Source organism: Pogoniulus pusillus, chromosome 18, assembly GCF_015220805.1.
Source record: "Pogoniulus pusillus isolate bPogPus1 chromosome 18, bPogPus1.pri, whole genome shotgun sequence".
NCBI lineage: Eukaryota > Metazoa > Chordata > Aves > Piciformes > Lybiidae > Pogoniulus > Pogoniulus pusillus.
The window spans coordinates 5,825,176-5,838,223 of NC_087281.1; the positions used below are offsets into that span (position 1 = coordinate 5,825,176).

At 44.3% G+C, this 13,048-nt stretch overlaps 1 protein-coding gene across 6 annotated transcripts in view; it reads left to right on the forward strand.

The window, feature by feature from the left end:
- SASH1 (SAM and SH3 domain containing 1) overlaps positions 1-13,048 on the forward strand; it is a 223,053-nt gene that overhangs the window by 108,894 nt on the left and 101,111 nt on the right. For all 6 annotated transcript variants that reach the window (XM_064158278.1, XM_064158279.1, XM_064158276.1 and 3 more), the window contains exon 2: positions 1,079-1,207. In XM_064158278.1, coding sequence (XP_064014348.1) covers positions 1,079-1,207 — 129 coding nt within the window. The remainder of the gene's footprint in view (positions 1-1,078; positions 1,208-13,048) is intronic.

A 13,048-nucleotide genomic window follows, 5' to 3' on the forward strand; every position in this document is an offset into this window, starting at 1 on the left:
GCACTGGTCAGGCCACACCTTGAGTGCTGTGTCCAGTTGTGGGCTCCTCAATTCAAGAGAGATGTTGAGGTGCTGGAAGGTGTCCAGAGAAGGGTAACAAAGCTGGTGAGGGGCCTGGAGCACAGCCCTGTGAGGAGAGACTGAGGGAGCTGGGGTTATTTAGCCTGCAGAAGAGGAGGCTCAGGGCAGAACAAGTCTGCTTCTTCACTATAGTCAAGAACCCCCAGAGCAGGACCAAGTGGCAACAGCTTCAGTAAGGTCTGGTTTCTAATTAAAAGGTTTCTTCCTAGCTCTTATGCTAGAACTCTTTATTGCATCTTAATTTATGTTATGCTAACTTACATTGGCATAATTATTTTAAATGAGGTGTTGGTTGCTTAGATTTTTCTTAATATTTAAGATATTATTTTGTATTTGTGTGTATTGCACCAGAACAAGGGGACAGAGTCTCAAGTTGTGCCAGGGGAGGTCTCGTCTGGATGTTAGGAGGAAGTTGTTGGCAGAGAGAGTGATTGGCGTTGGAATGGGCTGCCCAGGGAGGTGATGGAGTCACCATCCCTGGAGGTGTTCAAGCAAAGCCTGGCAGAGGCACTTAGTGCCATGGTCTAGATGACTGGATGGGGCTGGGGGATAGGTTGGCCTGGATGAGCTTGGAGGTCTCTTCCAGCCTGGTCGATTCTGTGATTCTGTGTACCTTCTTTAGTATCTGTATCTGATGATGTGGATTACTTAAGGCTACTTTTCAGTTTTGGGTTTCCAATTTAGCAAGTGAGAGTCTTCCAGAGCTTCTGTGGTAAACTTCAGTTACACAATGAACACCTGCAGGATCTAGTCAGAGAGAGTCATCTTCTTTGCTCCCTGAAGTTTGGAGGAGCTGCTGTGCTACTGCAGTTCTCAACTGTCCTTGTGTGCTAGGATGCCTGGAGCTAGGGTTTGAGAGCATGACTCAAGAGCTGTGTGTTGGGTATGCTGCAGGGAGGGGAGGTCTCCTTCAAGAGCTGTGGTGTTACCTTTAGAATGCCTTTTTTTAAATTGATTAACCTATTCTCCTCCTTTTCTTCTTTTGTCCCTACCCCAGGATGGGTCACTGGGGAATATTGATGACCTGGCACAGCAGTATGCAGACTACTATAACACTTGCTTCACGGATGTGTGTGAGAGGATGGAAGAGCTGCGCAAGCGGAGGGTTTCCCAGGACCTTGATATGGTATGTAGAGGTTATGACTATTCAAGTATTGCCCTTCATGCCCCACATAAAGAATCAGTATTCAAATTGAGGAGTTCTACGTAGCAAAATAAATATATCTGATTGTTTTCATAAACACAAACATTTCAACCAACTCAGAATTAAACCCTTGGAAATTACCAGGATTAGAGTTTTTAGCCTAGGTGTTATAACACATTAAGCCTTGGAGTCTGCATTTCTTGGTTCTTCTTTAGAGCTCTTTTGGCTTGCACACATTTGCTTGCAGACCTCAACTCTTGCAGGCAAGATAGTGTCTGATGAAAGCATTATTTCCTTGCTCTGAGATGCTCCTAGCATGAGCACAGTGAGACTCTGTGATGGTTTTCAGTTGAACTGTTCAGACTGTTGAAGTACTGCTTTTCAGAACTCCAAGCTGCAAATACTGGTGTCAGGCTCCCAAATGTAAGCAATCTTCAATTTTGTGAACCCTTTTCCATTATTATGCATTACAGTACCTGGACTGTGTTGAATCACTGAGCCTGTCAGGCTGAGTTCTCTAATCTTTTGTCTCAAAGCAATGTGAATATTGAATTCAAGCCAGGTTGCTCAGGGCTTTGTCTGATTTGGTTTGAAGACCTCCAGAGATGGAGGCTTTGCAGCCTTTCTGAGCAGCTTGTTGTAATGCTTTACTGTCTTCACAGCAAGCTTTTCTTTTTTTCCTAATATTCTATGAGGTACCCCAATAACAATTTACACCTTGTGTGTCTCATTCTCATTCCATGCACTAGTGTGAAGAACCAAGCTCCAACTTTTTGATAATCTCCCAGTAGGTACCCGCAGGCAGTTAGTAAGTCCCCTTGAAGCTCTTTTCTCTGTGATGGATCTCCCATCTCTTCCTGCAGGGCAAGGGCTCCCCCAGACCTATTCAAGTTTCTCAATGACTGCAGGGCCAGAGGTGATGGTCCAAGAATGGCCTGACAGATGCCAGGGGAAGTGGAATAATCATTTGCCTCAGTACTCCAGTTACACTGCTGTCAATGCAATGTGGCATGCTGCTGGCTGTTGCTGCTGCCCAGGCATGCTATTGGCTCATGCTAAGCTTGCTGTTCCCCAGGCCTTTTTGGCAGAACAGACTGCTCCAGCCAGTCAGCCTCCAGCCTGTGCTGGTGCTTGGGCTTGCTCCTGCTCAGGAGCAGGACTTTGCAGTTGTCTAAGATGAATTTCATACAGTTTCTGCCAGGCCACTCCGAATGGCAGCCCTACCCACAAATGCATTGCCTTTTGGTGGAGATGCTCTCTGGCTCCTTCATAGCTATCAAACAAGGTAGGACCCTGCACAACTGTGCTTGTAACTGGCCTCCAACTGTGGCACGTTAAACACTACTCTTGAAATCCAATTAAGCCCTTTCTCAGTTGCATAGACTGCCTGGGGAGTCCCACTTCAACCAAAAGTAATCTATGTACAGGTGATCTCTATGCTTCTATTTTTGTTAGGTTTAAGAAGGAACCTCCAAAGAGGTCTGTCACAAAACCCTAATGCTTAGGGTATGTCTGTGTTACAGATTTCTGTGCCTTTTTTCATTGTAGACTTCCTGGTTAGCTTTCAAATGACTTTGTAAAGAACATACGTGACGGGGAATAAATCTTTGAGGTCTGCTTTGGTAGGTCCTCAGTGTTAAGCTTGCGCTTCTCAGAGATATCACATGTTTTTACACACAGACTTACAGATACCTCCTTTCAGCCTCCTCTCACAGAAAACAGGCCACTGAAGGAATGATTTTTTTTTTTGTCTCTTATGGTTTTGCTATGTTGGTAACTTCTGTAGAACACACGTGGAAACCCGTCGCTGAGGTATGGTTGGTACTTCTACTGAGGCACAGTGCTGTGGCACAGCCAGGATAGGATCTGATTGCAGTTCTGCAGTTCTTCTACAAGGTCAAATCCTTTAAGATAAATCCAGGACCTGAAGTTGTGCAGTTGTGTCTTCTACCTTTGTTTCTCTAGATTCTAGCGCTGAGAAGCAGCAGGGAGTGGTTTATGTCCTTTTTCTAGCGTCTGTATCTGATGCCATGGATTACTTAAGGCTACTTTCAGTTCTGCATTTCCAATTTAGCAAGTGAGAGGCTTCCAGAGCTTCTGTGGACTATAAACTACAGTTACACAATGAACACCTGCAGGATCTAGTCAGAGAGAGTCATCTTCTCTGCTCTCTGAAGTTTGCTAGATCCTTCTTTATTGTTACAGGAAGAAAGTTCACATGTATTTTACGGATCTGTTGCTGCCAAGAAGTTCCAAGTGTTAAACAAAAGGTTATTACAGGAAATCCCTTTGCAGGCAGGCCCCTGAGGCTTCTGTGCAAAGAAGCTGATGGCACAGAATCCTGTTTCTTGTGAAAGCCCCACTCTCGGCACACCTAGTATTCCAGTTAGCTGTTGGCAGCCACAAAACCTCCGCTCCTGGTGCTTTTGGAAGGCAGCTTCTGTGCTGGGTAATGAAGTGGGCCGTATGGCGGGAGAGGACTCCCTTCCATTTAGACAGATGGGCCTAATTTGGCTCCCTTCTCCTCAGAAGCTGCAGAAGCCAGGCTGGGGAAAGCCATGTGAGCTGAATTAACTCACATCAAAGGTGCAGAACTTCATGCTGGTTTAGCTAGATGTGAGCTAACCCAAGACAGATCAGTGAGTGATGCACTAGCTCATTCTGCTCAAGGGAAGCTATAGTCTGGAAAAGTGGCTGCATGAAAAGACATCCTGGAGGTAACTCTTCAGTGGTTCTCCTGCTGAGTTTGCTCACTATAGTAATCCAGTTGTGACTTTTGAACTCAGGTTAGAGAGAAGTTATTGCTATTGAAACTGAAATCTATGCTTGATTTTTTTTTTTGCTCTGTCCATCACTGGTATAATAAGGTTTCTGTACACCAGATAGCCATTCTGTTGATAACACATGAGGCTGTAGATATTGGCTCACTCACAGGAGCATCCCAACAGTGCTGATGCAGCTGAAACGTGCTTTCATCAAGCTCGACATAGATACACAGGGAACAGGAAATAGCCACGCTGACTAGAATGCATTTTCAGTGTGATAGAGTAGTATGCCTGGTGTATAATCTGCTGTAGAAAAAGGACTTGGTTTAAACAGCGGAGCTGCAAAAGTTGCTACAGAAATACTACTATGAAAGACACAACAGAGAAGTGTGTTGTGGTGTTTTCCCCCTCTTCACAGCTTGAGGAAAGGTGATACATTTTGGAATAGAGAATGGGTTGTAATGCTGGGGGAAATGCCAGGTTCAAAGCATATCCCAGGTGTACTATGGTAGCAAAATATGTGTGTCAGATAGCAAATGTGTGCAGCCCCAGAATTGTGATTCACTGTTATTGGGCTCTTAGCCTAGCCTGGCTTTGCTGTCCTGTACCTAGTTCCTCTAGCAGGGGTGAAGAAGGATTTTGCAGTCTATATATCCTTTCTTCCCACCAGTGGGGGGGCACTAGAGCCAGACGTGAGCAGTACTTTTGTTCTGTTTCCAGCCCTCTCATCACCTTCCTCTCCTGCCTTCTCTGCTTCTAGTGGTCTGCTCCCTCCTCTTAGCAAAGTGCTAGAGCAGAGCAAAGCTGATATGAATGTAGTATTAGTACCAATAGACAGATTTTTGCTGAAGTGAAGGTTACTGAATCGTGATAAGTATGCACCATATGGTAAACCCAACTTCTGTATGGAGATCTGGTCAAAATGAGGAGCAGGGGGGCAGAGGAGAGAATCTCTCTTGGCAGCTATCTCAAAACTACAGATCTCACATGCAAAAAAAAAAAAAATCATAAACCAAAGGTATGGGGATACATCTTTAGAGATTATAATCATGTAATATCAGGAATCAGCAGCTGTGATAGAGCTGGGAGAGTGCAGCTTGATTTGTGGAGAGCAGTTCTGATGCCTTCCTCTGAAATGCAGCGTAAGTGATCAGTAATACGTAGCAGAAACATGAAAGGCCAAAGTTGAGTTGGGAGCTGCTTTTGCTGAGTACTCTGAACAAAGGCAAAGAGTGGGTCACCCTGGGGGTCGAAGAGTCCAGTAAACATTGTACAGAGAGGCTGTCAGGATGAGCAGTGTAAGACCAAAGTGCCTGAGCTGACAGAGCTTTGCCAAGGAAGATGTACTTAGCACTGTCTCGCCCAGGGCACCCTTAGTAGCATGTCCACAGCAGCAACAGAAACACAAACTGTTCATTGCTGTTTCTGTACAGTTTGAAGTAATTTTAAGCTATTTGGGAGTGTTGATATCTTGATTGTATATTGTACTTTCTAATCAGCTCTACAACCTTTCCTATCAGATTGTGTCTCAGTCCAGATATCCTGCTCTGAAGTTGAAGTTTTAAAAACCAGTTGATGAAATTGTTTGGGAGAACAGCACATCTTGTAACAAAACAGTAGCTGCAGATGGAGCTGACCAGAAAGGGTTGTTTCCAAATGGTAGTGCTGTCAAGGATTGTTAGTTGTCCCTAACAATGATAACTGCCTTCTGTGTTTGGAATTGTGCCTCTGTTTTTGTAATGGAGAATGTGCTCGGGTTTGGGCATGAACAGCATGGGTGTTACCCACATTTCCCAGCACTTGGCCTATTCCTGTGAGCCATGTGGTATTTTGGCTGAGGAAGAACTGCTGTTGGAGTAAATAGAGTGGATTTTCAGACGGTTAGTATTGGGCTGGACATCTGCTGAAATGCAGTTGTGGCCAGAAAAGTAACTCCTGGAGGATGGGGCTTTGTTACTGCTCAGATCTGCTCCCTTTGTGTCTTTGGGATCATATCTGTGTGGCTCACTGACAAATCCAGGTTTGCCTTGCTTGTGAGCTGGGTGTGATATCATTGACCTGCTTCCTTTGTGTCTTTGGGATCATATCTGTGGCTCACTGACAAATCCAGGTTTGCCTTGCTTGTGAGCTGGGTGTGATATCATTGACCTGCTTCCTTTGTGTCTTTGGGATCATATCTGTGGCTCACTGACAAATCCAGGTTTGCCTTGCTTGTGAGCTGGGTGTGATATCATTGACCTGCTTCCTTTGTGTCTTTGGGATCATATCTGTGGCTCACTGACAAATCCAGGTTTGCCTTGCCTGTCAGCTGGGCGTGATATCATTGATAGAGCTGTGAAAGAGCAAACTGCATTCTGTTGTCTCATCTATCACTGCCAGCAGCCAGCTAACTGCTTCTGCCAAGGTCTGCGTTGTAGCTGATGATCTTGAAGTCAAGGAACAGCTTGAGGTTTCCTAGTGGACTCTGACAGCTATGGTTGTGGCACTGAGAAGTGACATTAATCTTTTGACTTGCAAATTGTGTGAATTTTAGAATGAATGCCACTGTACACAAGTGCACCCCTTTTGTTTCCTTTTTTCCCCCTCTTCTCCCTCCCCATCCATTTAATTAATGTTTATGTGTGAAAAGGGAAAGAGTTCAGAATCTCCCTGAACACAGGGTGGGTAAAGTATAGTGTGTGCTTTTGACAAACTGACTTGCCTAGCTCCAGGTAGTTTTTACAGTACCTGCACACAGAGACATGCAAAGTCAGAAAACAGAAATCAGCATCAAACCACCACAAGTTTCTTGCCTTGCTGCCCAACATGTGCGCAGTGCTCCTCAGTCTCTGCTGTTTTGAAAGATGCTCGACAACTGGTAGCTGGATTGCAGATGGAGCTGATCATGATAATATCATCACATATAAAAAGGTCCAGCAGGGCAGACTAGAGCAGAAGTGGCTAAAGTAGAGTAATCAGTGATTTGAGTGATAATTTGGCTATAACCTTCCCAAAGGTGTACTTGGCCAATACAGTACTGCTAATCTGCAGTATCATGAGACTACTTGAGAAACAAACCTGCTTTCACTGGAGGAGACTAAAATGCCCAGGACTGCTGTAGTCTCTGATTGATATGTTTCAGAAAGCTCTGCAGGAGTCAGACACTGAAGCTGGAGTTAAGATGCTGACCATCTTTTTGGAATCTGTGTGTGCCTGCTCTCTAAGCTGGTTCTAGTCACATCTGCTGCTCCTTGCATCTTACATACATTAAATTGTAGCACAGACTGCATCTTCTCTGACGTGAAATGGCCAGCTCTGCTTTGCAAATTGAATACTGCCTGCTTTTACCTTTGTCTTGAGAGGACACCTCTGTATCTTGCTGGAAAGGATCCCACTGGTTTGTTTTGTCTTGCTAGCTGCCAGAGGCCCTCCAAAGTAAAAACAACATCTGAGCTGGATTAAAAGCTATCTACAGCACAAAAAAACCTGAACTTGAGAATACAGAGATAAGACTTTTACATTTTGGAGACTTTCCAAACTTTATCAGGCAAGCACACAAAAGAAAAAGTAAGCATGAAAGACATGGGCTTTCAAGCATTTGAACATTATTTTTTCTTCCCCACTTTAGCCTGAAATAGGGGATTTTGTCTGAATGAGATGTGTAAAGTAGATTTACCTGGAAAATTTGCAGTAGAGTACGTGTGCGGTCTTGGTCTCAACTTTTTTAGGCTTTATCTTCCTAAGTTAAATTCATTGCAAGTTTTTCATCATTAATGGAGCTTTTTCAAAGCTGCACACAGTGGAAATTCTGGAACAGATGGGCTACTTCTAGTGTCTCATGTATCACACACCAAGACAGCAAAGGCATTTAAATACAGAGCTAGCTTAAGTGTGGAAATAAAGCGAGGCTTGTTCCATACACAGCTAAGTGAATACTGCTCTTAAATGGTCTTTAGTTCACTTAGCACTAGCAGACTAAGTAAAAATCTCTTAACTTGCTGTAAGTTAATGATCTCCAGCAGTCTGACTGCTGTTTTTGTTGGAAACCCATTTATGAATAATCCCTTAAGCAAAATGTCTATTTATAGGCAGAGTTTATAAGCCGGAGACTCAACAGACTGTACAGCTCTAATGATTTGGGTGACCTTGTCTTCCTTTCATACTTTTGGAGGGTCCTTGCTGTTTTGGAGCAGGATCTTCAGTTTAACACTTCTGCTCTTCATAAAATGTTTGTACTTTTGGGAATATCAGAGTTACAGGATTTTTAATTTGATGTAGATATTCTTTTAGCATCATCTGCAGTGATTTTTGTGTCCCTTTACATTCAGCAGGACTTTTACTTTGAACATGAGATCAGTTGAATATTCTTACTGTGCTGTTCTTTTGTCATAGGAGCAATGTGTGTCTGCTTTAGCTGACAGACTAGATTTGTATTAACTCTGATTTAATCTCATAAGAGCCTGAGGACTTTGGGTGAGGGGGGAATTGGTTAACTAACTTCAGTTCCCTCTGTGTATTTTTTCCCCTCCTTTCTCCCTTCTGAATTTTTAAAAGACAGCAAAAATGGAAGCTTAGTGTTGTGCTGTCTGCACCATATGAAAACTTGATTGCAAATGATGCAATTAGTTAAATAAAAAAAAGGCAAATTGAATTGTATTTTAGAAAGGAGCATCTCTGAGAGAAGAATAAAACCAAACCAATAAGCAAAAAGCCCAAAACCACAATAACACAAAAAACCCAACTTGAAACCAAACAACCAACCAAAAAATCCAAACCAAACACCACCACCACCCCCCCCCCCCCCCCAAACAATCCAGGAAAAAAAACCCCAACACCCCAACAAAACAAGCAAACAGCAAACCAGCCAGCCCACCAAACCTCAGGTGAAGTCACCCCAACATGGTGCTCGACGTGTTCTGTGGCATGCAGCACAGCTTGCACATTACTGGAGCTCCAAAATAAGCTGCTGAGTGGCACTGCTCTGGAAAGGACAGCAATGTGTACTGGCTGGGGCAGAAGAGTGTCAGACTTTACCAGCTAAACCAACAGTCGAATCAACCTAGAAGGTATAATGTCTTGTATTTAGATTATTCCTCTTTGTCCTTGTGCAGCTGCTGCTTGACTCCCCATGGAGCCTCTCTGTACTCTTCTTTCCATCTGCCAAGTACAGCTCTCCAATCCACCTATCTGTACTGAGAACAACTGACAGTAACTTCAGATTCCAACTAACTGTTATGTTAGCTTGCATTAATAAGTCCTTGGGCAGAGGAACCACACCGTCATAGGATGTTAGGGGTTGGAAGAGACCCAAAGAGATTGAGTCCAACCCCCCTGCCAGAGCAGGACAATACTATCTAACACAGATCACAGAGGAACACATCCAGACAGGCCTTGAAAGTCTCCAGAGGAGGAGATTCCACGGGGGAGGCTGTTCCAGTGCTGTGACCCTCACAGTAAAGAAGTTCCCTCTTGTGTTGAGGCAGAACCTCTTTTGCTGCAACTTACACCCATTGCTCCTTGTCCTATCCCAGGGAGCAAGTGAGCACAGCCTGTCCTCCCCCCTTCTGTCCAGCCTTCAGATACTTATTTATCAAATCCCCTCTAAGTCTTCTTTTCTCCAGGCTGGAAAGCCCCAGGTGCGTCAGCCTCTCCTCATGAGCCATGCCCTCCTGTCTCCTGATCATCCTTCTGGCCCTCCGCTGGACCCTCTTCAGCAGCTCCCTGTCCCTCTTCAATTGGGGAGCCCAAAACTGAACACAGTGTTCAAGATGAGGTCTCAGCAGGGCAGAGTAGAGGGGGGAGGAGAACCTCCCTTGATCTGCTGGACACACTCTTCCTAATACACTCCAGGATCCCATTGGCCTTCTTGGCCACAAGGGCACATTGCTGTGCCATGGGTAACTTGTTATCCACCAGGACCCCCAGGTCCCTCTCCACAGGGCTGCTCTTCAGCAGATCACCTCCCAGTCTGTACTGGTGCAGTTTGTTATTCCTCCCCAGAGGCAGGACTCTGCACTTGTCCTTGTTGAACTTCATCTGGTTCCTCTATGAGGAACCAGATGAGTCTTCACAGAATAGTGAAGGTACTGCTCAAGACAGAAGCCTTGAAATTAGTGAGGTATTAAAAAAATGCACTTGTAAGAACTGTAACAACCTTGTGAGTCATCAAGGAAAACAAACAGGTCTTAATCAAGAATATGATCCTATGATCCTATGTTGAGAATTGGAAACACATTGTATTTGAGCACATCTGGATGTGCTTTGGAATGTCTATTTCTCCATAGCAGAAGGATGTTCCTCCAACCAAGATGCTGAGAGGAAGACATGCCTCCATCTGTGAATTCAAAGAGCTTGGTTTTGTTTGGTTTGGGCTGCCCAGGGAGGTGGTGGAGTTGTGGAGTTCCCATCCCTGGAGCTGTTTAAAAGGAGAATGGATGTGGTGCTTGAGGCTATGGTCTAGTGATGAAGGATGCTGGGATGAAGGTTGCACTGGATGATGCTGGTGGTCCTTTCCAACCATAGTGATTCCTAGTGATTAGATGTTGTGTTAAGGGATTTAGTTTAGTCAAGGACTTGTCAGTGTGAAACTAATGATTTGACTCAATGATCTTGAAGAGTTTTTCCAATCTAAGAAACTCTGTGATTCTTTTTTTTTCCCCTTCTTTCTTTTTTTTTTTTTGCCATCCTGGCCCTGTTCTTCATGGTGTAGGTTCTGATGCTGCACAGCTACTCTCCTTTGATCACTCCATGCTTTATCTCATCTTTGTGTAGGTTTCCTGTTTCAGTAGGGCAGCCTGAAGCTCAGAGGTTATTCTTCCCCTGTACTCAGCACTGGTCAGGCCACACCTTGAGTACTGTGTTCAGTTCAGGGCCCCTCAATTCAAGAAAGATGTTGAGGTGCTGGAAGGTGTCCAGAGAAGGGCAACGAAGCTGGTGAGGGGCCTGGAGCACAAATCCTATGAGGAGAGGCTGAGGGAGCTGGGCCTGTTTAGCCTGGAGAAGAGGAGGCTCAGGGGTGATCTTATTACTGTCTACAACTACCTGAAGGGGCATTGTAGCCAGGTGGGGGGTGGCCTCTTCTCCCAGGCAACCAGCAATAGAACAAGGGGACACAGTCTCAAGTTGTGCCAGGGTAGGTACAGGCTGGATATTAGGAAGAAGTTCTTCACAGAGAGAGTGATTGGCATTGGAATGGGCTGCCCAGGGAGATGGTGGAGGCACCGTCCCTGGGGGTCTTCAAGAAAAGACTGGATGAGGCACTTAGTGCCATGGTCTGGTTGATTGGTTAGGGCTGGGTGCTAGGTTGGACTGGATGATCTTGGAGGTCTCTTCCAACCTGGTTGATTCTATGATTCTATGATTCATCTGGCAAGCCCTCCTCCTGACTCCCATGTGTCACACGTACCTTTTGGTTTATATTGCTCAAGTTTCCCCCAATAGTTTAGATTGCAGCTGTATCTTACAAAAAGAAACTAATTTGGTGTGACTACATCCAGATTTTTCCTGACTCTTAAGTCCTTTTTTGCCTGTTCAGACAAATTGAGCTGGGGAAGGCCAGTTTTGACTCTGTAACTACTTTGGGTGACTTTTTGTTAGCAAAATAGACAAGAGCAGGCAAATTATCTCTCTTGATCTCTTTGTTTATGATTGGACAGGGCTGGGTGCTAGGTTGGACTGGATGATCTTGGAGGTCTCTTCCAACCTGGTTGGCTCTATGATTCTATGAGTAGAGCTTTGCTTAAAGCTAGTCTGGGCAAGCATTTTGGGGGACTTTGTAACTTCATTTTTTTTCCTCCTGTGAACCGAATTATGTTTAGGCTTAGTGGCTAAGTTTTGGTGTGGCTGTTGAATTGGAAGTGATACCTGTAAACTAACACCTTTGCTCTTGAAATACACAAATGTCTTGTAGCACTTACCCTAATTTGCAAAGAAATGTTGATGTTCTTCAGAGTGTCATCAAACAGTGGAAAGGGAAGGCACAACAATTTGAATCAACTCTTAGACTTGTCTTTGGTAACATGGAAATAGGAATTCTGAGAAAGCCTTCCATGGCAAGGGGTAGGTAGTTGCAGAACCTCTATGTGGAAGGAAGAAAAACCCTACATTCTTCTCAGTGTTTTTCACTTTGGCTAAGGTAAAGTTATTACAGAAGATAATTAGCCAGGAAGTTTTTTCTCTACCACATTTTTGGTCCAAAGGGAGTAAATGAGGGTAGGAGGAGAGAATTTTTGGATGCTGGCAATTGGATGTGCTTTTCCAGCTTCCTGCTCAGTTTTTCCACCCTTAGGTTTTGTTTGGATATTTAGACTTTTCAGGCACAGGAGTTGAGGAGTACTAAAGGAAGGAGCCTCAGCTTTGAGGCAGGAAAGGAGGAATGAGGAGTCCAAAAGAGCTTGGAGCATGTGTCCCAGAGCTGAGACTTCTCGCTGTACGTGTCATGTGGAAGAATAGGAAAGAAGTGTATTTGGTCATCACTTGCTCACAAGGGTGAGGACTGAAATGTTAGAAGGCTTAGTGCATAGATCACTAGAAAACTAAGCTGGAGTAAAGAAAAGCAGATGATTCACTCTGAGGTATGGGAAGTTGTCTTTTGCACTCGTTTTACTTTATCATTTTATTACTACAGTCCTTTTTCACCCTCTAGGGGACTGAAACAGAAGCATTTTCTTATGAGATCACAGGTTTGCCAGCACCTGAGGCCTAACAATTGCCTTCTTCAAAAGAATTTCAAAATCCCAATTTAATTTTCTACATAAGACAGAGCCATTCTAATGCAATTTCCTCTGATTGATCTCTGTTACCTGAGGGACACCTTGAAAGTTATTGGCTTCATTTACCTGCAGGGAGGTACAATTTGTCAATGAGTAAAACCTAAACATTTGCTGTCAAGGCTCATGTAATCCCTTTTGTATAAGAACACATACTCTATTGTAGGAGTGCTTTAGGTAATGCAATACTGGTAACATAGAAATGCTAGCCACAAAGCACATAGAATCTTTCCTTGTTCATAGCCCAAATCTGCCCAAAACAGAATGATGTGAGGTGAGCTCTGTTTTCTCTCACCTTTTTAACTGGAAGG